The following is a 23,914-nucleotide window of genomic DNA, read 5'->3' on the forward strand; positions in this document are numbered from 1 at the left end:
GTTTTTGTTGGGTTTTTTTTCCCCTGTTGCACTATGTTCACATTTTCTACAAACTCTATTTTTTTCAGTCTTGAGGCCACTGGTTAGTCTAGTGCGGATTGCATTGCACAGGAGGATTTGGTAGCTGTAATCTATTTGTGTAAGCAGGGTTTCTCGCAACAAGTACACCAGAGAAAATAGTGGGAGATATCTTTTTGATCATACACTCTCAAAGGAAATCTCAGATTCTGGGAGCTCTTTTCTCATCCCTTTTTTTATATCTCACACCAGAATTCATCATCTCTATTTGGAAAGCAGTTTAAAAAGCTGCCAAATGAAACAGCGATCAACACTAGCGGTGATAAATCCTTTTGGGATTTTATGGCAATTTACCCTTAAAATAAACTTTGACCAAGTTTGGACAGCTTTGTTTACCTCAGGCTTTAATCAGTCACAGATCATTTCTAAAGTTCATATTATCTGTCCTGTGCCTTGTTTGCAAAGGCTGAATCCCCAAGTGTGGCATGTGTCAATACTAAATTAGATGCATATATTTTCACATCTACTCTAGCTTCATAATTTCACAACAAAGTAGAGTTGATTAATTCCATATGGAAAATTATTCCTCCAAAGCCTTTGAGATGTTGGTGGTGATGTTTGCAGGATGAGCTGTAATGCAGATGTTGAATGTCAATTATTGTATAGTCTCATCAAGGTTTGCAGGTTGTTGGGTTTTTAATGATAAGTCTGAGTCTGTTGGCTTTGTTTTTTAATTTCCATAGTCATAAGGCCTGGTGTGATTTCAATAGGGACTACATTGATATTCATTCTGACCACATTAGCTTAAAATACACCACGTATCTGAAATCTAAATGAAAGGGAAGCTGTGTAAACAGAAGCTGAGCAAACAACACATTTTTCAAATGCAATTGTGATCTTTTTTTATACAAATATAATATTTTCATGGTCACAACAATCAGATGCTTTATTTCGTCTTGCCACTAGATTAGCATTGATCTCTCTGAACTACAGCTTGAAGTGATTAAAAAAAAGTGAGTAAATAATAATAATAATAATAATAATAATAATACATTTTATTTAAAATCACTTTTCCCAAAACTCAAAGACACTTTATAGGTAGGATTAAAATAACTGCATAACAGTGATGAAAACATAGACACATTTATTTTGCTCAGAGTCACTTTCGGTTTCCCCATATTATTTAGATCAAAAAGTGTAAACAGTCAATTTTCTTGCTTTGATGCAACAATGCTACCTATCACCCATCACTTTATCAAACAGCCCAATCGTCTTATTGATCGCTCACATGTCATACTGCTGTCTTTTTACTCCTGCGGTTTGTTGTTTTTGTGGCCCAGTCGAGCTGCTTTGATAGAATTCTCAGCCTTTCCCTTTCGGTCTGTGAGTCCGGGCTGTATCTACTAGTCCTTGTCTGTCATTGTCAGTGTGTGAGTGAGTTAAGGCCCCGCCTCCATTGTAGTTCCCCTCAGTCCTGTTCCATCATCCATTACCTTTTCCTGTGGCTGTTCAGCCTACCTGATCCTGTTATAGTGGCATCCTCCAAGTTAGTATGTCCCTAACCTTTTAACTTTTTATGAAATTATTGTTTTGTTAATTAAGTTATCTTTTTAGTAGAAGAATTATGATGACATCAGCTTAAGTTTTATTTTATTAAGTTTGTATTAAGAAAAATTCCCCAAAAGCACCAAAACCAGTTAGGAATGAGAATTTAAGAGATCCTTGACCATGTCTGAATTCTTTAGTGCCTGTAGTATTTTCTTCTACTTTAGTAAGGCAGCAAAAATAAGTGTCTGCTTTCACAAGCATTATCTTAATATATTCAGAATCAGAGATTCTTTATTTATCCCAGGGGGAAATTCCTTACTTACAGAGGATCAAGAAATATTACAGATGAAAAGAAGAAACACTAAACAAAGAAAACATGCATAATTAAGTGCACACATGCCCGTAAAACATAACACAAATATACAAATCCTTATGATGCACAGCTAAACTGCAAAATCTTCCTTTATACTGGGATTATTAGTGCAGAGTTTGTCCTTGACAAACTTGAGCACAGCAAATAAGTGAATTAAACAGTAGATGACAGAGAATGATTGCAGAGAGATACCATGGGATGCATCATGTTAGGTGGAGGTGTACAGTTCAACTCAGCCTTTAAAGAGAATGTGGCTACACACCACAGGACTTGCTGGTAATTGCTTTAATGAATGCATTCTGTTGGCCCTGATTGAACACATGCCCCGTGCACACTCTTCAAGGAGCCACATGCTGTGCTCATGTTTCTTGTTCTCACCTTGTTTCACACTTTTCCCACTTCCTCGGCTCTGCATGGACTTTGGCGAAGGTCAAACGGATTCTACTGAGGAACAAGGAAGGAAACATAGTGCACGTTGTTTGTTTACCATGGCCTTTTCACGCTGACGGACTTTCTGACTGATCCTTGTGTGTGTGTGCGTGTGTGTGTGTGCGTATGTGGTGTTCATTTTGCAGATTGGCCTGTGGCATTCTGAAGATGGACTGTCTATGGAGAGGAAGCTGCCATCAATCAACGTGACAGACACTCTGTTCAATACTACCCTCACCATTACTACAATATTGGTATGTACCATATGTACTGTATCCTACTGACACACACACAAATTGTAGATGACAGATTTACTATATCAAAACACATTATGTGTCCTACAAAACTTCTTGGACCAGAGAAAGTGAGGCTTACAGTTGTACCGCCTTTAGAACTTCAGATGATACCAGTAAACATCAAGGCCAATAATTTAGCACGCCAGCCATTTTCAGTCTCTGTATAAATAGATCAGGCTAGAATGAGTTCCCACTTCTCTCGTTTATTGTTGTATTGGATGCGGTTTACAAAGCTATTTCCTGGGACATCTGATGTTTAGAGATAAATTATTTTGAAAATGATTATTAAAAAAATGTGAGCTAAATATTTACTCGGATGATAGAAGAAAAATAATATCGCTAAAACACTTTGGTTGTAATTGAAAACAAACTGCCCCCTGCTGACAGTTTTATGCCACACTCTGCAAACATTTGAGGTAAGTGCATATTGCTCATGTTAAGAAGTTATGATTGGAGCTTCTACCAAGACAATACTAGCATCTATTTGGGCTGCATAATCATTCCTTATCCCACACATGAACCTCAAATTCATCAAGAAACAAGAGCACAGTGACTAGTAGAGTTGTTACATTATGAGTTTTTTCTTTAATTCACATTGATAATTCTGCACTAAGAGCACTCAGAGTGTGCAAACCTCCTTTTTTGCCATATGTTGGTAGTTACTTGGATTCTGATCCTGAAACCATGATCATTCACACTTAAAAGATCTGAATGCACAATCCAGATCCGATCCATATGAAACTCATTGAGGTAATCGAAGAACCAACTCAACATAACAGACATATTTCATGAAGATCGGTCCATTTTCCGACCCACAGGGCACCACACAGACACAATACCACTCACTCAGCCATTCATTCCTACAAGCAATCTAGAGACTCAAACCCAGCCTAACCATCATTTTCTCAAATTGTCTGAGGAAGCCAGTGTACCTGGATAAAACCCATGCAAGCATGAGGAGAACATGCAAACTCCACACAGAAAGGACCCAAGTGTCCACCCCAGGGTTTGAACTCAGGTCCTTCTTGCTTTGGGGAAAATGTGCCAACCACTACACCACCGTGCACCCTCAAATATGAACCAAGACATGAATTTTTGAACTTTCGCCAATGATTAGAGATTTTTTTCTATTTTTGAAACTGACTCAGAATCAGTAGTTGTAATAAAACCTTCCATGGCTTACGTTTATCTTTGGTTAAAATTTTGTCAAAATCCATTTAGTTCTTTTGACGTAATCCTGCTAAAAGAAATGGAGAAGTAAACACGGGTGAAAATGTTACCTCCTTAGTGGAGGTAAAAAGGAATCTCAATTTTTCATAGCATGCGTATGTGGAATTCGGAATTATTTATTCCGAATGAAATCGTTCTGAATTAAAGTGTTCTGCTTCATGTTTACATGGAAATAGTAATTCTCGAACTGAGGTTTACATAGAAAACTGGTTTATTCGGCTTTAGATAATTCTGCTTTAGGTTTGGGGGTTGGGAAGGCTCTGATTGGACAGGGGGAGAATGTGACGTATCACATCTATCAGGAAAAACACACAACAAACCTTTTATTGTCGGCTATAATACAGAAGAGCACACATGAGAAGTGTTTTCATCTTTATTTTGATTCTAGGTTTTAAGCAGCTGCTCGACAATTGGACCGCGGAGCGGAAGAGAGACAGGAGCTAAAAACCAGTAAAAAGCCCAGTAAAAGTCTGGAAAACAATCACCAGGAATACATAATTGCTCCCTAGTAAAGATAGTAGCTCTTAACAACTGGTAAAATGATAAACTGGTGATATTACAGCCTGTTCATGCAGTAGGGGGACGCATTTACTCCACCTCCGGGTCCTAGTGCTAACCATCTGGTGAAGCCTGTTCCGTTTACTATGTTTACTGAGATCCGTGTGTGTTTAATAAGTCTGTGTGTGTGTTCGTGTGAAAGTCTGCATGTTGTCACCCATGCGTCATTGCCGCAAGTCATGCAAGCGCAAAACGACAAGAATTAACTTAAAGCGGAATTAGGCAAGTGAAGTGTTTACAAGAAAGAGGAATTATCTAATTCGCAATTAAAAACGGAATAAACCAGCCACCTAATTTGGAATTAACTTAAATTCAGAATTAAATTAGCATTAGGAATTATGTGTTTACAAGGTCAGGTTTAAGAGGAATTAACTTTAATCTGCTTTAAAGAGGAATTAAAGCTCCCATGTAAATGTGGCCACTGAAACTCATGCTGCGCTCACTCACCTTGCCCTATCTGAGAATATATTCATTTTCTAATATGCAAAATAAAATAAATTGACAGAATGCACATTCCTGTATTTTGAAAATAAAAGCTATTTGATCAAAACAACCGGAACACTTTTACAAGGTTTTGTACCAACCCCGCATTTTTATTTTATTTGTAGTTTTTGACAGAATGAGTTTCTGTGCGATTCTGATGACAACGTTAGTGCTGTAAAAGTGTGTGACTTATTTTTGTGTGTGAGTAGGGAACATTGTCACTTTTTTTTTTTCTTTTTTTAAAGAAAATCCACATATTTTGTGTTTTTTTTCCTCTGCAATGTTGAGAGCCATGTGCAAATGTCTATAGATAAAAAGACTGTTACCATGGTGATTTAAACTTGATTGTTTTGTGGGAGTTTTTGTTCCGATGGAGTGATGGACTGGAATAAAAAGCAGCAGGTTATGGGAAGATTTGGTCAAGCAAAAGCCAAAATGCTCATTCACTGCACTGTCAATGTAATAAGCAGAACTAAGCCTTGTCACATTTATTTAAGTCACATGACTTAGAGCTGCTAAAACACAGCTTTAACTAATGTGTTGGCAATTCTCAAAGGCTGCAGCCTTCTATTGATCACATTCTTAACAATGATAAATTATCTTCATACAATAGTTTTCTTTTCTCATCACCAGAGCAGACATTTTAAGGTTTCAATTATTTTACTCTTCTACAGAAGAAGCTTTGATAGGTCATCTGTATGGTAATGTTCTGTAAAGAGCGTCATAGGGGCGTTAATGGTGAAACTGCATGAAATGAATTCAGAGTGTTAATCAGATGAATATTTTTTTGTGTGAACACATCAAGCGTGTCACTCTCCCGTTGGTTCTCCTCGCTGATGTGACACAAAGTAGCATTAAAGCTGTAGTTAATAGTCCATGAGTTGTTGGTGCGTTGGCGGAAAGCTGTGAGAATGAGGGAAAAACATATTGCTGTTTGTATTTTTGCGATTGAACGGCTCATTGATCACCTAAAGACTGATTGGTGCTTACACTGAAAGGTTCATTTCACAAGAATGCGAGGGAGTCGGGAGTGTGTGTGTGTGTGTGTGTGCGTGTGTGTGTGTGTGTGTGTGTGTGTGTGTGTGTTTTGGTGAAGTCGAGTACAAATGAGACAATGTTTTCACTCCAGAATGCGGTTGTAAAAGAAAGAACTGGCTGAGCTCTGATTTCACTTTGGAAATATGGAGTGGCTGAACTGAACTTCTGAAGCCACCAAGGAGCAATTTTCCATGTCTATCAGGACTCGTTCATCATGGTGGGATTGCTCTGTCGCTGTTATCTTGCTTGCGAGTGGCAGTCGAGCCGAAGTTAAGAGCCGGCATACAAAAAATTGTGTGCGTGTGTGTGTGCGCAGCACTTACAGTATTTATGGGTGTGATTTTCCAACTGTGTGTGCCTGTGTACTTGTTTGTGTCTACAGATTGTGTGTACCTTTGAAAGGTTCACCTGGCCTTTAGAGAACAGTTTAATTATAGATGTGGGCGCTACTGCCTCAATTTCAGCAGCTACGAAAACAGAGACTCTCTTAAAGGCAATGTGTTTTTTTTTTTTGGTTTTTTTTTATCTTTAATTAAGTTTGTTTTCTTGTGTTTGGGTGTCTTTGTAGAAGCTGCTGTAGCGTAAAAAAAATGAAGAAATTATCAGTGACTGAAAAGCTGTACAACATATAGAGCGGTCGGTGTGCTGCAGTGTTCTGAGAGTGTGCTACAATACAGAAGATTATTAATCAGTTTTAACAAGACTTTTTTCAATACTATATTAAGGCAAGGCAAGGCAAATTTATTTGTATAGCGCATTTCATACTCAAGGCAACTCAATGTGCTTTACATGATAAAACATTCAATTGTTTAAAATCAACAAGAACATTTAAAATCATCAGTAAAATCAATTAAAATCATCAGTAAAATCAATTAAAATCATCAGTAAAATCAATTAAAATCATCAGTAAAATCATCATGACATCAACAACATGACTAAAAATCTCTCTCTCAATCATACGCAGTAGAGAAAAAAAGTGCCTTTAACTTTGATTTAAAAATGTTCACATTGGATGCTGACTTCAGCTCTGCTGGCAGTTTGTTCCACCTCTTTGCAGCATAACAACTAAAAGCAGCATCACCATGTTTACTGTGAACTCTGGGCTCCACTATCTGATCTGTGTCCATAGATCTGAGAGACCTGCTGGGTTCATACCTGACTAACATGTCACTGGTGTATTCTGGACCAAACCCATTCACAGATTTATACACCAGCAGCAGAACTTTAAAGTCTATTCTGAGGCTGACTGGGAGCCAGTGTAAAGACTTTAAAACTGGAGTAATGTGTTCTGACCTCTTTGTTCTGGTTAAGACCCGAGCTGCAGCGTTCTGAACCAGCTGTAGCTGTTTGATGTTCTTTTGAGGGATTCCTGTCAGAAGACCATTACAATAGTCCAGTCTGCTGGATATAAAAGCATGGACCAGTTTCTCCTGATCTTTCTGAGTCATTAAACCTTTCACTCTGGAGATGTTCTTTAGGTGGTAGAAGGCTGTTTTTGTGATAGATTTGATCTGACTGCTGAATGTAAGATCTGAGTCAATCCGAACACCAAGGTTTTTGACTTGGTCTTTAGCTTTTAAAGATCAAGACTCAAGATAATTGCTGACAGCAGTCCTCTTTTCCTTGTTACCAAAGACAATCACCTCCATCTTGTCATGGTTTAGTTGAAGGAAGTTTTCACTCATCCAGCAGTTTATTTTTTCTAAACAGTCACACAACACCTCAATGGGACCATAGTCATCTGGGTTCAGTGATAGATATAGTTGTGTGTCATCTGCGTAGCTCTGATAATCAACCTTACAGTTCTGTAAAATTTGTCCTAAAGGAAGCATATAAAGGCTAAACAGAAGAGGTCCAAGAACAGATCCCTGAGGAACCCCACAGGACATTGGTAATCTGTCAGATTCAAAGTTTCCAATGCTTACAAAATAGCTTCGCTCCTCCAAGTATGACTTAAACCATTGCATTACTTAGACTTGCAGCACTTAGATCCAACAGAATGAGAACAGATACTTAACAGATATTAAGGCTATCATTGATCCAAAATGTAATGGAATCTTCCTTGGCGTGAGATCTATCTTTGGTTTTTTTTTTTTTTAAAGCCTGTTAAGTATTTTTAACAAAATCCTGCTAAAAGACAAATAAACACTGGTAAAAATATTACCTTGTTAGCAGAGGTCATTATACATTTTATTTGGTGCCACCTTTTATGATACCAAAGGTCACTGTACAAACTGCAACAATAAATTCACATACAATCAGTGTTGAGGTTAATTATAATTGTAATTTTGTAATTGATAATTAATTACAAATGTGGTGGAATTCTATTTGTAATTAACACAAACTGGGGAACCATGTTATAGGTGTATGTACAGTTCTACACATATGTAGTTAACAATTATTAAATTATGTTTCATTTCAAGCTTTCCCACATTTTACCATTAAAAAAATAAATAAATAAATGGAGGGGTATATTGACAGAAAAAAGCCTCAAGATGCCCACACCTAAAATATTAAAACCTATATTTTCATTGATTCGGAATAGATAGGAAATAAATTAGATATTAATTACATATAATAGAAATCAATATTTGTTTTTAGTGTATTTTACAGCTGATTTAAGGACCCCTTCTTATAAGAGATGCTAACAGAACGCGAACACAAGAGGAAGATTACTTTACTAATTGACATAAAATAATTGTAATTTAAATGCAATTAAGAAAAAATGCTCTGTAATCATAATGGAATTGTAATTTTATTTATTATGGATAATTGAAAATGTATTTGTAACTGAAAAATGTAATTGGCCCCAGCCCTGCATACAATACACGAAGTTTGAAAAGATAAAAATGTGGACAAGATAAAACCCAGTGCAGTTGTTCAAAGGGTGTAAGAAAGTCGAGACCGATGGGTTTTGAGTTTTAATTTAAATTGTGAAAGTGAGTCAGCATTGCAGAGATTAGGAGGGAGTGGATTCCAGAACCAGTGAGCAGAGGATTGTAGCGAGGAGCACAGAGAGGACAGTGGAGTAGGAGGATCTGAGTGTACGGGCAAGGTAATGGATGGCCTTAAAGGTGAGTAGCAGTATTTAGTAATCTATCTGATGTGTGGAGGGGTTTCTAGTGCTGCTGGTTTCTGGACCAGTTTTAGTTTCTAGTGGATTTTTCTGAGTTAGACCAAATAAGCCACAGTTAAAATAATCCAGACAGTAAAGTAACATACTGTACCTGTGTACTAGTGTGGTAGCAGTGTTATGTGAGGTGTGAGAGATGGAAAGTGGCAGTTGATTTTATGAATGTGTGAAGTGAAGAAAAGTGTTAACCTCTTCACCTGATGGGCTGGGGAGGGATGGAGGATTTGTCAGTGGTTAATGGTTGGGAATGGATTTAGTACCAGTTAACAAAATTTCAGTTCTGTCAGTTTTGCCTTTCTTACATTTACTTCAGTGGGTAATAAAAGTGTATTATAATAATACTAGTATCTGTCAAATGCATGAATAAACCGGCTTTAGGTATAACCACTCTCTACTTTCCTCTGTTTACCACCACCACCATTATACTTAAGCTGGGAGGCGCAGTACTTTATTCACTGCGCCCCTCCATCCCAGTTACGCACTCTTGGATTTGTTAAAAAAAAAAAACAGCAAACACATTTATCTTGCGCATGTCAAATAGAATTAAACCAGGTAAATCGCTCATGCTATATTACTTTGCTCCCACAAATATACCTTTTTATAACACTACAGAGTACAGAGTATGTACACCTCTTTGTACATCCAATCTTCAAACACATACTCATTTGGCCATAATTGACAACTATACTTAAGCTCCCACTATATGAATATATACTTTTGATGGGCACTGTACTAGTTCATTTAAATGTAATACCAAAAACATGTATTGTTGTTGTAAAAAGATTGCACTACATGTAGTGTTGACCTTTGACAACATGCGCAGACAGGGCAATAAAATACAAAAAAAATAAAAATACATGAATACTTAAATACTTTTTTGACTATTAAATTGGACACAACATTTGTACAAAAAGTTACTCAGATTAAATATGAGGCACAGTGCTCAATATTCAAAGAATCTATAAAACAAATGAAATTTATCCTATTCAATAAAACAAAATCAGACACGGCAAAATGCATCAAATAAAATTATGTCTACAAATCTTGTAAAGTCCCAAATTGCTATAAAATAGAATGGATATTTTGTTTTATTATACCTGATTAACCTGATATGTCTTACTATAAACAAGCTTGTATTCAATATAAAGCATTTGTCAACTTAATTAAATAGGCAGTCACATGCCATTTAAAAAATCTATTTAATTGATGTTTCACTGCCTTCTTTGGAGAAAAACATATTGCTGCGACGCAGGAGGCTTAAAGAGCAAATAAATCTCTATGCATGGCATTAATCTCTCTTTAATCCGTAGTTAGATTACTGAGGGTGTGGATTAAAAATTAATGATCCACCTGCAGAGAAGGAGACAGACTGTAACCGTACGGTCAATGCAATGTGATCGCTGATGCTTGATTCACTGTTACTTTTGTATTGCAGTGTTTCTGGACCAAGTCCAGAAGAACTTCACATTAAAATAATTTCCAACAGTGCAATAAGAAAAATAAGAGACTGTCTTGTTAATGTTGGAGGTCAGAAAAGAGTGGCCAGAGTGGTTTGGATAATTAAATGTGATTTTATTACTGCATAGCCTTAAGGGGATAAGGAGAGGCTTTAAGTGTATCTGAGCAAAGGCGCACAGAAATAAATGGAATTAAAGTTATAACTGTCTCACATTACCTACTTTCAACTAATGGCATGGGCAGACATGGCGACAGATGTAGCTTACCTCCACCAGTTGCAATATTCAGAAGGCAGAAAAAGATGAAATAACAAAATCATAGATACATCCTTGAATCAATGCTTTTGGCTGGCGATGGTGTTTTTAATACTACTTCAGACATTTATAGTTTATATCAATGCTATATCCAGACTTTGATAGTCAGTGTAACAATGTAGCTTCCATCTAGTATAGATCCGGGCACAGTTTTTGCATCAGGGCACAAAGGCACTGAAGTGTGAGAGAATTTATTGTGTATTACAACAGCTTTGCTGAAAGTAATCTCACCTTTCTCTTCTTTTAATGAAGTATTTTTGTAGTTTGTGGCTATTTGTAAAGAGCACTATAGAAACCATCACAAAACCATCCACAGCTCTTCTTTTGAGAACAACTTTGTGAGGATAATCAAACAGCTTGGTGAAGTATCAAAGGTTTTGGAAGTACATTTTATCAAGCTTATATTTTATAAGGGAAAACTCCAATTGTCAGTTTACTTTGATGTGTACAACAGTCCACTTGTGGCTCTAGTGTGTGCTCTATTCACTTGTGCTGCTTTCCCTTAAGTTATCATTCAGTAAGTAGACTCTTCACGGCCTGGGAATATGAAGCGTTTTTTTAAAGTTATCGTTTCTTTATAGTTTCAGACACATAACTTTTGTGCAAAGAAAAGGTAGATGGGTTATCTTAGACTGTACATTGTGGGAAACTATGCTTTGCTGATTCTTTTTGTATAAGTTTTTTGGAAGGATTTTGTTCTCAACTCTACACAATGGAATCTTCTTGATGGTGTTTTTTCTGCTCTTTTTTTTTTGTTTTGTTTTTTGTCGCATGACATTTAGGGATAGGTTTCAAATAGTGTTCCCATACCGGCAGCCTGTCAGAGCTCTGCTTTCCTACTGCAGACTCGGCATTTTGTGAAGCAGCTGAGGCTCGGCGTGAGAGAAACAAATTGAAATTTTAGAAAAAACGTCAACAAAATGAAATGAAATGAAAGAAAAACACACTCAGACTTAAAAAACAGCTCCTATGGTATAGATTACTGTTGGCGTGTTGTTGTTTTTATATCTGAATGGTATAATTGATACTACCATATATAGATAATTGTGTTTGTTTTCAAACAGACACAATTGAAAATGAGAGATACAAGACAAAAAATGAAAATATTCTGCCATTCATCATGAGACTGTGTTTCCTAATGACAGAAGCTGTGTCATTAATACAGAATGTTTGACCATTTTTCACAAACATAAATCAACCAGAGGCTGAAAAGGAAATTAGTTTTTGCATAATTAGGTCTGATACAACAGCACAAACATTCATTTATCTTTGCCCATTACAGGTCCCTGCTCTGAAGTTATATAGAGTTTGAAAGTAAAAAGCTCTGTACTTTGTTTCCCACAAGTTGTACTTTTAAAAGCCTGAAGGGTTCGGGTTTGTAGCAAACCTGGGTAAATCAGCATGTGACTGCGCTAAGAATATTTGCTGCTTTTACAGGAATGGCCAAACAAAATGATTTTTTTAAAAAAAAACCTTTTTCCTCCCCACTGAAAACATAGTTTCGGCTTTTATTTCAGTGTGTTCTCCTCCATATTCCATTCTCACTCTACAAAGACAGCTTTCGTTCAAAGAAGAATGGATGGCTTATCAATTACGGTATATTAATTTGTTTTGTTGGGTTTTTTCAGTGTTAAATCTGAGGCCTTTCTTGTGTGGACTGGCATGTTTTCCTGGTGCTTATCTGGGTTTCCATTTGGAAATTGAGCATACCTCACCATGAAAATATACGTGCAAGGTTCATTGGTCATAATTAACCAATTCACCAACACAAACTGTAATTTCTTTGCAAAAATTCATGGTAAAAATGTGCATATTCTCCTCAAAACTCAAAGTTTTAAATGATACCCACGTAAACACAGACTCAAACAAGTTATCAGTTCTTGTTCTTCTTGATCTGCAGCATTTTATATGGTGGATCACAGCATTTAATTAAACATGTTACAAGAATGGGTGACATCCCTGAACTGGGTGAAAACATACCTACAAGACAGGCAGTGTTAAGTATGGAGTGCCTCAAGGTGCCATTCTTGGACCACTGTTATTTAATCTCTACATGCTCCCACTTCCACTGGTCATTCAGAAATACAATATTAACTACCATAACTATGCAGATGATTCACAACTTTACATATCACTATATTCAGATGACCTTAGTCCCATGAACTCCCTCACTCAGTGTCTCAATCACACACTTGGATGTTAGACAGTTTTCTTCAGCTTAACAGAGACAAAATACAAAGGATCATGTTTGGTCCGAAAACTCAAAGACAAAAAGTTGCTGCTCATTTCTATTCAATCTCTTTAAACACAAACAATCAATGAAAAAACCTTGGAGTAATACTGGACAGTGATTTAAATTTCAAAAGTTACATCAATCAAATCATAAAATCTGCATTCGTACATGAAATGTGCTATATAAATGAAGTTTGATTTGATTTAATTATAACTCAAGTGACTAAGAGTAGAGCGTGTCTTTTATTTATAATCATCTATCACTGAAAATATTTTGTTTGCCTTCCCAACACTTAATGATTACCGTTTATTTGATAATTGCTAAATCCAGTACTTGAAGCTGTAAATGCATCAAAAAAGAACTTGAAAATTCAAAGCTCACTGGAGTCAAATGTGTCAACCAAAAGTTAAAGAGTAAACCCTTTAGCATAATAGTATGGTAGGAAAGAGAATGATGGACTGCTATGAACTGGCCATCAATCCAATCAGTTTTAGTTTCTATTTAAAATCCAGAATAAATGTATTTTCTATTATATGATTCCCTTTCTGCAGCCACTGAGGGCCTGTACTACAAAGCTGGATAAATATATCCAGGATATCTCTCCGTTAGCTGCCTTCACCTAACCACACATTTGCCATCTCAGACCAGCTGTACTACGAAGCAAGTTATCAACACGTTAACTTCTTAAGCCAAGCTGTTCTCATAAAAGAGGTGGACTTTGCACTGTCTGACCAATCACAAAGACGGAGAAACCGTGCAGAGCAACTTAAATCACCATGAGGAAAAATGGTTTAAGCCTACCTCATAAGGTGGACATTATTTGTATTTTACAGCATATATTATCTTATATAATTCTGCAAAAGGTTTAAAATATCTATTTTCACTCGTTAAGGGTGTGAAATATTTTTTCTTTTCATGTTCATTTTATTTCAAAGCAATTCATTGCTCACTAGATTAACTGCATATTGTACATTTTAGACCCTATAGTGATTTTTTTTTATCATGTTTTTGATTTTTTTTCAAAATCCTCATTATGTTGCTGTGACACACTAAGCCATGTCTGATATATCTTACGACAAGCCTGGCCATATAAAGCCCACATGCAAATTCACACTGTCATGTGAGCTGACAGGGCCAGTTGATCAGAAGTCATTTTATTCTTATCACAGCAGTGCAGCCGCATGTGTGTACGCTACTGTCCAGTGATGCAGCGAGAAAAAAGCAAAACTGTCTAATCCGCAATGTCAAAGTGATGCCCAACACTGTCTCCTTCTAAAAAAAAAAGACAAACAATTACTGGCTCAACATCAGGCCAGGACACATTTCAGTCACCTGATGTTTTCAGACAGTGACAAAGTGATTTTAGTTGTTTTTGTAGATTAAAGGTAGGGTAGGCTCCAGATATACTTTTTAAGTTTTTGATTGAATTTTTCTTTATGTCCTGACACAAATTAAGATCTTATGTGCTTTGAAAAAGGAACGAAGAAAATCCGTCATCTGTAGTAGCTGTAAACCTGTAAAAACCTCAACCAATGAAAAAGACGGTCCGTTTTTGTTAACCTATCACGTCTCCCTGTCTCCCTGCTAATTCTCGACGAAGCCCTCGGAGGATGCTACATTCAAAATCATGCTAGCTTTCGAAAATTACCTACCCTGCCTTTAAGTTACAAACCACACACATTAGTATTTCCATTATTAGTTCTCTTCACCGCTTTTAAAGCTGCAGTATGTAAGTTTTTGGTGTGGATAACAGATGGTATAAATTGTGTGTAATTGGTGTAAACCCAAGAGAAGCTTAGTCAAGGTGAAATCAGTGAAACCAAATTTACAGTCTGGATGCAGAGTGATGGTTGTCACTCTGCTCTGAGCGACTGGCAGCTGAGATCAGTCCATTCATTTGTCACTAGTCGCTATTGAGAAAAAAATTGCTAAGAACCTTAACAAAAAATACCGGTAAGGAAGGCAAAGTTTCGGTTTCGGTTTTGAAAAGGAGCAAAGAGAGAATTCTACATACTGCAGCTTTAAATACTGCTCCAAATCAATGCAGGTTATTGTGGAAAATTGGTTAAATCTTTATCAAGGGTAGCAGCTTGAAGATTAAACAGTTTGATTTTTGGTTTTGTTTTCCCCTTCTTGGAAGCAGTTATTTTCCATAACTGAATACAAGAGGAGTGCTACAGAACACCACTTTTTTTCTTTAAACATATTTTTTATTATTCACAAAACTGTCCAAAATACACATAACTTTTCCCTTTCTGTCCTCTTTATCTGCTGTTTCTTCTTCTAACTATACTTCCAAATCCCTTGTTTCAGTTTATATTGACTGCTGTAATATTGATAGTTAATCTGACCTCAAAAGGACACGTGGCCATTTAATTCTGTCATTGTAAAATCTTCCAACTGTTTCTCCAATGCAATCACATTAAATTCTAAAAGCGCATTTCATTGTTATATGAGAAGACTCGTATAAAATGTTTCCCAAGACGTGAACGAATCGCAGGCATTTCATATTTTTTATTTCTTCTCCTGTCACTTTTCTGAACTGCTGTACTGTTTGAAGAAAATCAAAGATGTGTAATGACATGCAAATCTTTGGTGTTTTACAGGAAAATCCTTATGTTATGCTGAGGCAGAACCACCAAGCGTTCGAAGGAAATGACCGATACGAGGGTTTCTGCGTTGACATGCTGAAGGAGCTGGCAGATATTCTCAAATTCAAGTATCGCATTCGGCTGGTGGGAGACGGAGTCTACGGTGTTCCTGGAGCCAATGGAACATGGACTGGCATGGTCGGCGAGCTCATTTCAAGGGTATGCAGCCTATATCCATGTGCACTGACTGTAGCCTGACTAAATGTGCACTGACTGTAAACTGGCAGAAAGCCTGCAAACTTCGAATCCAGTCAATCGAATCAAATTGGATCAAATCCTATCAAATTGAATGGATTGAATTAACTTGACTCAAACTATTGGATTGGATGAAAACGAAGTGAGTGAAACACAAATAGTGGATGTTAACTGTTTTCCCTCATGGAGAGAGAAACTTCCAGGTTGGAACAAGGCGGCTGTTACAGATGAATAAAATCCAACAAAATACAACCAAACGTCATTTAGCAGTTCCAGCACACACGTCTTTGTTGTCAGGCAGCGATAGGCAACTCTATCACAGCGGGAGCCACAACAATGTGATTATATCTCATGGGCGAGGGCCACATTATCAACATTTACAGTATGTCAGCATTCGAATAATGATAGATCTGAGTATTATTACAAGGGTGAAAGGGTGTTGTCTTTGTCTGTGGTTTTGTTGTTTTGTCATTGTGTGATTTTGTTCTTTTTTGTGTTCTTGCTGTAATTTTTTGTATTTTTCTGTCGTTTTCAGTCATTCTGCATGTTGTTAATTTGTATGTTTTTGCGGTCACTTTATGTATTTTTGTTGTTTCTGTATTTTCCTGTCATTTTGTGTAATTTTGTTGACTGTTCATGCATCTTTGGCGCTATTGTGTAATGTGTTGTTATTTTTTGTGTTTTGATTGTCATTTTGTTTGTTTAAGTGGTTGTTTTGTCTGTCTCTGTTGCCATTTTGTGGGTTTTTTTTTAGGAATTATTTTTTGTGTACTATGTGCAATTTGCTGTTAATTTGTGTGTTTTGGAAAGTTATTTTGTGTATTATCCTTCCAACGTCTTGAAATTCAATTTTTGGGGATTTGTTTTGGGGATTGCACAAAATTAGATCCAGGGCCTCATGTGGCCCCCGGGCCGCCAGTTACCTATGTCTGTTGTAGGGTGATGTTTTGAACCTTAATTATTATTTTTTTACTTGCAGGGATGGATTGATTGTTCGGGTGGATGTTTCCTTTGCTGTTGTTATAGTTATTCATCTTGTTTCAAGTATCTAAGTTTACCTCTAGTGTGTAAGATCTACAATGCCTTGAAGAGGCACCTTAAGGAGATGCTTTAGATGATAAACACAGATGTACACATACCAACAGTTGTTTTAGTATAAATCATATCCTATGATTAGCGCTTTTTAATTATACTCATTATTTTTATTTTAGATTTTTTTTTTTTTTTAATGCTTACTTGTTAAAATGTGTTGAAGAGACTTGTTGTTACAATCCGTGTTGTGATTTATGTTTTGACTGTTTTTTTTATTTAATATCAGAAAAAGATACTTAATAAGCATGCTGTTTTTCCTCACATCTTTAGGATTTTTTCAGCCAAATCAGATGTGACTCAGCGGTACTTCAAATATAAACAACCGCCTCCTGTTGAATGTTAATCACAAATTGAGAGTGCTTCAATATTCATAACAAGAAGTCACCTGCAGAAATGGGAGTTGCTAGAAGATGAAAGATGGAGGACAGGGAGAGAGAGAGTGTCACAGTATAATTCCGGCGTAACAGCCGACATTTTGATATTTTATTCACTTATTTAGTTTTGTATTAAAACAAAATGGTACTTTCATCTTCTCTTCTTCTGTGTCCTGACACGCTGTCGAGATCCTTCTACCTACATGTGTTTGTAATCACAGACCTTCCAATACACAACTTCCTACACAGATTAGTCATGTTCTGTAAACTCTTACACCAATTTCAGAAAAAGGAAGAAGATAACAACAAACCTCCACTAAGCGCTGGTGGCGTAACAATACATCGATCCATATGGATTCATTCATTAACGATCCAATTACATCGATGCACAATGAAAACATCGATAAACATCGTCATCTTTAAGATACACCTTTATTTTGAAATTCACATAGCATTTCTGTGCGTCCGTGCCACCATTTCCTGTGCGGGGATGGTGGCCTAACGTAGCAAATGCCACGCAACAACAAAGCCTTGCAACCCACATTTGTACACAGTATTATGCAGCCGCCGACGAGTAATGACCCTCTGCCGCTGCCTGAATGTGGAGCCAACCACTAGAAAACACCAACAAAGAAGTCGCGGAAGTAACCCTCGAGCGGCACTGAACCTGCGTTGTTTACATTGTTGCTCTGCAAAGCGAGGAGTGAAGGAGAAAAACCCATCTGATCATTTCAGTATTCGGTTTGATAATATTATTTATGATAACACGCCATTGACACTATTTTCTCCATCTGGTAACAGTTTGTTACAGTGAAATCAACTGTTTTTAAAGCCACATTTTTGTATTATTAAAAACGTATTGCACCATAGTAAAACTACTAGATACTTTTTATCACTCACACAATTCAAACTCTAACACTTTGTTAAATGTTACAGAATAGTGTTTATACTGTTTATTTAATGCCTGACACCTGCAAGACCTTAGAAATAAAATGGTCAAATCATGTTTTAGATGTTTTTTGGGAGTTGATATAAATGTAAATGATTGTGTGAGATGGGCATATGATATCACATATTGATCGCAGGCTTGTGAATCGAATCAAATCGAAATCGTATCGTGACAGACTTTGTGATATCGGCAAATATCGTATCGTCATCCAAACACATCGACATTGTATCTTGTCGTGATGAAGCTGGTGATTTACGCCCCCACTAAGCGCCAAATATCCACTTTGTCAGACAATGGCAGTTATTAAGCAAGATATTAATTTTGGAAATTTTGCCGATAATAAGAGATTTTTTTTTTTAAAACTGATCTGGATCCCCTCAAAAATGTAATCAAGTCTTCCATGGCATAAGGTCTATCTTTGGTTAAAATTTTGTACATGCAGTACTTTTGTTGTAATCTTGCTTAGAGACAAACATAAAATAAATGCAGGTGAATGTATAACGTCCTTGGCAGAGCTGATAAAAGTAAATTCAGACTAAATTCATTTCTCAAGAATATTTTCAACTTTTTTACTGTTATATAGTCATTTTAATTAAAAACATAATACATTTTAATGTCATGTATTTGTTTCACTAAGGCTATATTTCATCAGGTCAAAAAGTGTGAAGTATAGAAGTATAGAAATTATAGCAGTGGTATGAAGAAAGCAGAAAGTGGAGTCCATCCTAAATAGTCATCCATCTTAATATTTTGGAAAGCCACTAAGTATGTGAAGCATTAAGCTCCTGCTCTTGTCATTGTCACAGTCTTCGCCTCCCTGTGAGTTGAAAGGCTGACCTTCAGAAGAGCTATGGTGGCAGTCAACATGTGTTTCTTTCAAAACCCTTAGAATGATGTGTTTACAAGGAAAGAATCAAGATACACTTGGGAGGAATTTGTCACAGGATTTGGAACCTCTGAAGAGACTTTTGCGCTGAAAGGCTTGGGATCTGGGATTATTTGGCCAAAAGCTTTGGCAGATGAAAAAGATAGCAGATCAAAAGAGAAGGAGTAACGGTCATGGCTACGAGTTTGAAGGAGGATAAGCTGGAAGAATATAAAACCCATGATTTCTATCAGAAATGCAGCACCTGTGTTTCTATCTGCGTTCTTCAGATGAAAAACATGTATACATACATGTTTCTTTGTGTGGACGATGAAGAATCCCAACTAAAGTTGGAGCACAGTGTGTTGGTTGAAGTGCGCCGCGGTGCTGCATCTCCAACGGATAAACTCTACAAGTCAAATGCTACTTCCCAGAGGGTCATGTTTAATTCATTCCTCCCACTACACAGTTTTTCCTTCTGCCCTTTATCCTGGTATAGCATGATATGATCGAATGCAAGTGGAAACAGGTATGATGCAATATTGAATACGCAGCTTTATCCTGCGCCTTTTCCCACCTCTCACTAGAAGGCGTAACAGCAGGCAGACTCAGAAATCAAGGAATCAATATTAATATTCCATTGCCATATGAATATTTCAGTAGCTGTTAGAGCCATGTGTTCATATTTCAAAGGATCAGTGACTTTCTTTGTTTAAATTGCCTTCGTGGTCGTTCCAACACGTGGCTTCCTTCTGGCAACCACGTCCAACCGATCAGATTTTTCAAACAACTCGGGGAGATAAAAAAGAGAAAAGAAGAATCAAAGGACAGCTTATGATAAAGGGTCAGCGCCTGCGAGGCTGGGGGACATTAGTCCACTGTGTGTGGGGTCTCGTTGAGGTTAAAGAGGTAGACGTTTTAAAGATGCACTAATTAAAAGCACAGCCTAAGAACTGCTAATAAGAGATGATTGGTTTCAAACATATCATAAAGGTCAAAGTAATTACAGAACAACCTCGTGCATTTTTACGACACATCTGAAAAGTAGCGTCCTGTGGCAAACAATTTCTCTTTTGTCACTTTCGTTTCTCTGACACAGACACGCTGTGAGTGGCATCTGAAGCGCTGCAGTCGAGCTCCCCTGCCAGTCCTCCCCAATCCTCTTAGCTCCCCTGCAGCAGACAGACAGAACACACTACACGGCTGCTTTCACTCTTCGCTCCTTAGGGAGATGTAAAATACCCTATAGTTGCACTTATACTGGTCTGCTATCATGGTTCCATCCACCATTTCTGTGCATTTCACCATTTGTTGCTTTGTCAAGTGATTAGTTTTGACATCCTGGAGAGTAACATGATTTTTCCCATACACACTCACACATACTTGCGCACACACTTGCACACTGTGCTATTAGTGGATTATCCTCACCACTGCAGATCGTTGTTCTCCAGGACAAAGACAGTACTGCAAAAAAAAAAAGGGGGGGGGGGCATTATGAGAAAATTAGCTGCCAGTCACCCACTGCTTATGTCATTGTAATCTTTTATATTAAGGGCTCAGATGATGAGTGATGTAATTAATAATTGGGTGATTAGTCTCTGCTGTGTTCCGCATGCTTTTTTTCTGATTCCGGGCTGTTATGATTTGCGTTGCAGAAAGCTGACCTTGCTGTGGCTGGCCTGACCATCACAGCAGAGCGTGAGAAGGTGATTGACTTCTCCAAGCCCTTCATGACCCTCGGGATCAGCATCATGTACCGTGTCCACCTGGTGAGTTATCACCCCCCGTGTCCTCCGTGCACACACGTCAACACACATGCTCACACACTCCTCTGCAGGCTTTAACTCATGTCTAATGGAGGCTAAAGGCTTATTGACTATCCAGGGTATTTGTTTTTTTGCTCAGTGCCCGGTGTCAATTAGCTTCTTCTCTTTTTGTGCATTTTAGTGTCCAAATTGTTTCTCTTGCCCATCTTTTTTGGTTTTTTGCTACTTAAAACTTTGCTTTCTATCCCTTTCCAGCACTGTCCAGTTCTATTAGCTTCCCTTTTGTTTGCACATTTCTCCTTCTGTTCAACATGGCGTGCTCTTCTGTCTGCACCAGATGGTGATTGGAGGAAACGTTTTATGCTGTGAACTTCTTGATGAATGTAGCAGTCACGGTTGTTTTGTCCCTGCTCGCAGGTTGCGACTTGGCCATCTTCTTTAAACAAGCAACGCTTTCCGAGCTCTGCAAGCCTGAGCGGAAGAAAACAAAAACACAAAAAACAAAAGCGCTGCAGGTGGAATTGAGCCAATATTTGCATTCACGAGCCAATTAATCACCAGTCAACCCTCAAAACCCAAGGTGACACACCAGGGCCAGCTGTGACTCCGGCCATATTCCACAGTTATTCTGGCGAGTGCAAAGGCTAACATGATTGTAGAATCCCATCCGGCTTTTTACCCACAATCCCATTGTATCTGGCTCTCCTCTCTCCTTTGTAAACCTCCCTTCATTTCCCCATTCTATTGTCTGTTCACAGCACCAATTGGTGCAGCACTGAGGGACTCAATTGAGCGCCAACAGTTGGGAAGAATCAATCGATGCTCGCAGCAGGTGCAGTGTTAAATGGGCTGCTTGGTGGTGTATGACCTCTAAGTGGGAAGCAGGCAGGCGGGTGGCAGCATGACCAGATGATATGAAGCCAAAGTCCCACAGGGACTCGCATGGCAGACACAAAAAATGTAATAGATTTGACCAGATGCCAAAAGCTCTATGAGCAATAAAGAGAAAAGCAAAATTGTTATTACTGTATGTCACAAGTATTAAGTGTGTAAAAGGTAGATTTATAAAGGGTACCTCTGTTTTTGTGCCTCTCCTTTATTCGTTTCCTTTTTTTCAACCACATGCCCTCTTTCCTTTCCCGATGCCCGTGGCACTGTCACAGATACGGTTCTGCGCACTCCCTTATCGCACTCAAAAATTCAATATTTGAATTTCTGTGAAAGCACTCAGTTTTAATCCACAGACTATTGATCTGGGGCTCAGTGATTTCTACAAGATGGTCGGCTGCTTATTTCAAACTTTAAATGAAAAATTCAGTCTAATCAATACGAATGGTGAATGCGATAAAACAAAAATGCCTTTTGGGGATAAATTACTCTCCTACTATTGACCTTTTAATCTCATTTCCTCTTTTTTCTCAGTTTTTATATGGAGTTCTATGTCTCTTTGTATCTGTAAGTGAAATATCACAGTTATTCCCTCTTTTTGGATATTTGTAAAAATGTAGCTACTTCCAAAACAAGCTCTTTGAAGGTGAAGCCAAACATTTTGCAAGCCAGCAGTATATGGAGATTTGAATCAAGCGCTCATTTGACTCAATCTTAGTAATTTGCTTATTCCAGCATTGGTTAAATTATTTCAGTACATTACACCTTTAAGTAAGCAAGAAAATCCTATTTTCATTTCATCCATCCATCCATTATCAACCCGCCTGCTCCTTTTCACGGTCGAGGGGATATTTTTGATTTATTAAATAAAGAATATTGGGGGAACTAATGAAATGTGCTAACAATTTCCAGCACGCCACAAGCTGGAAAACAGAAGATGTGGGTGGGATGGAAAGATGTATGTTATTACACATCTATAGCACTACTCGCATGGGCTTAGTTTTACCTAGGGACCACATGTAATAAATAAATGACCAACGTCAGCATTTACGGACATCTCCCAGATATGATGTCAACGCGCTGCGTAAACCAAATTAAAAAATATAAAAAACTGACTGTTTTTTTTGTTTTTGTTTTTTTAATTTAAAACTAGAAACAGGAAAACAAAAAAACAAACAAGCAGTGTTTTTCTGTTTTAAAATTAGATCTGGTTCTGTTTGTGTGATATTTGGATATTTACGAAGAAACTAGTACGAAAGCGTCATGTTTTAATCTCACCACGCAGAGGGAACACACAGACTGACTTATACTCTGCTGCGTTTGATAAAAAATGATCTTGTATCATGTTGTCCAACTCACACTGATGGCAGAGGTGTAATTTGTGTCTATGACGTTTCATGAAAGAGTTACTGATACTGGAAGTCTGAATCTGTGAATATCTGCCAACTTTACCGATCAGTGTTACGGTCCAAATAGTATCCAGATAAACTGGTGACTGGGTGGACTTTTGCTCCCAGTCCGGACATAAAAAAAACGCATGAGTCACATTACTGGTGAATTGAAACGTTATTAATACATAAATAAATCAAAACATAAAAATGGATGTTATGTAAAACATGCATATATGTGGAACCAGAGGTGGTGTAATGAATCTACTGGACCTCCTTGTTTCTTATGATCAACTTCCGTGTGTGTTGACGGCTGCTGTTAGCAAAAGTGTCAAATCGTAGAAGTTCTAACATCTATTGTTCCTCACACCAGCCTCACAGTTGATTGTCAGTCACCTGTTTATTTGCATACTATTTGGACCGTAACACCGCGAACCAAAACATAAACGTGAGCGGCTTTTTACGAGCTAAAACATCCACAGACTGAATGAAAACATGAGCAGGATCAGAAAACTCAAAGAACGTAGGGTATACGGATTCAGATCCTGCCCATTTCTGTCCAAATCACAGAGACGCCTATTGGCATTGAATTAGTATCATCACAGGAACTCGGAGTTCAGCAAAATATAGTGGTA

General features: G+C 37.5%; 1 protein-coding gene across 1 annotated transcript in view; it reads left to right on the plus strand.

Annotated features, from left to right (window-relative positions):
- The window catches only part of grik4 (glutamate receptor, ionotropic, kainate 4), a 381,843-nt gene that overhangs the window by 334,833 nt on the left and 23,096 nt on the right, over window positions 1–23,914 (plus strand). Inside the window, exons 12-14 of the mRNA XM_028464526.1 lie at window positions 2,515–2,622; window positions 15,718–15,921; window positions 20,893–21,006. Coding sequence (XP_028320327.1) covers window positions 2,515–2,622; window positions 15,718–15,921; window positions 20,893–21,006 — 426 coding nt within the window. The remainder of the gene's footprint in view (window positions 1–2,514; window positions 2,623–15,717; window positions 15,922–20,892; window positions 21,007–23,914) is intronic.

The sequence above is a fragment of the Gouania willdenowi genome, chromosome 13 (assembly GCF_900634775.1).
Source record: "Gouania willdenowi chromosome 13, fGouWil2.1, whole genome shotgun sequence".
NCBI lineage: Eukaryota > Metazoa > Chordata > Actinopteri > Blenniiformes > Gobiesocidae > Gouania > Gouania willdenowi.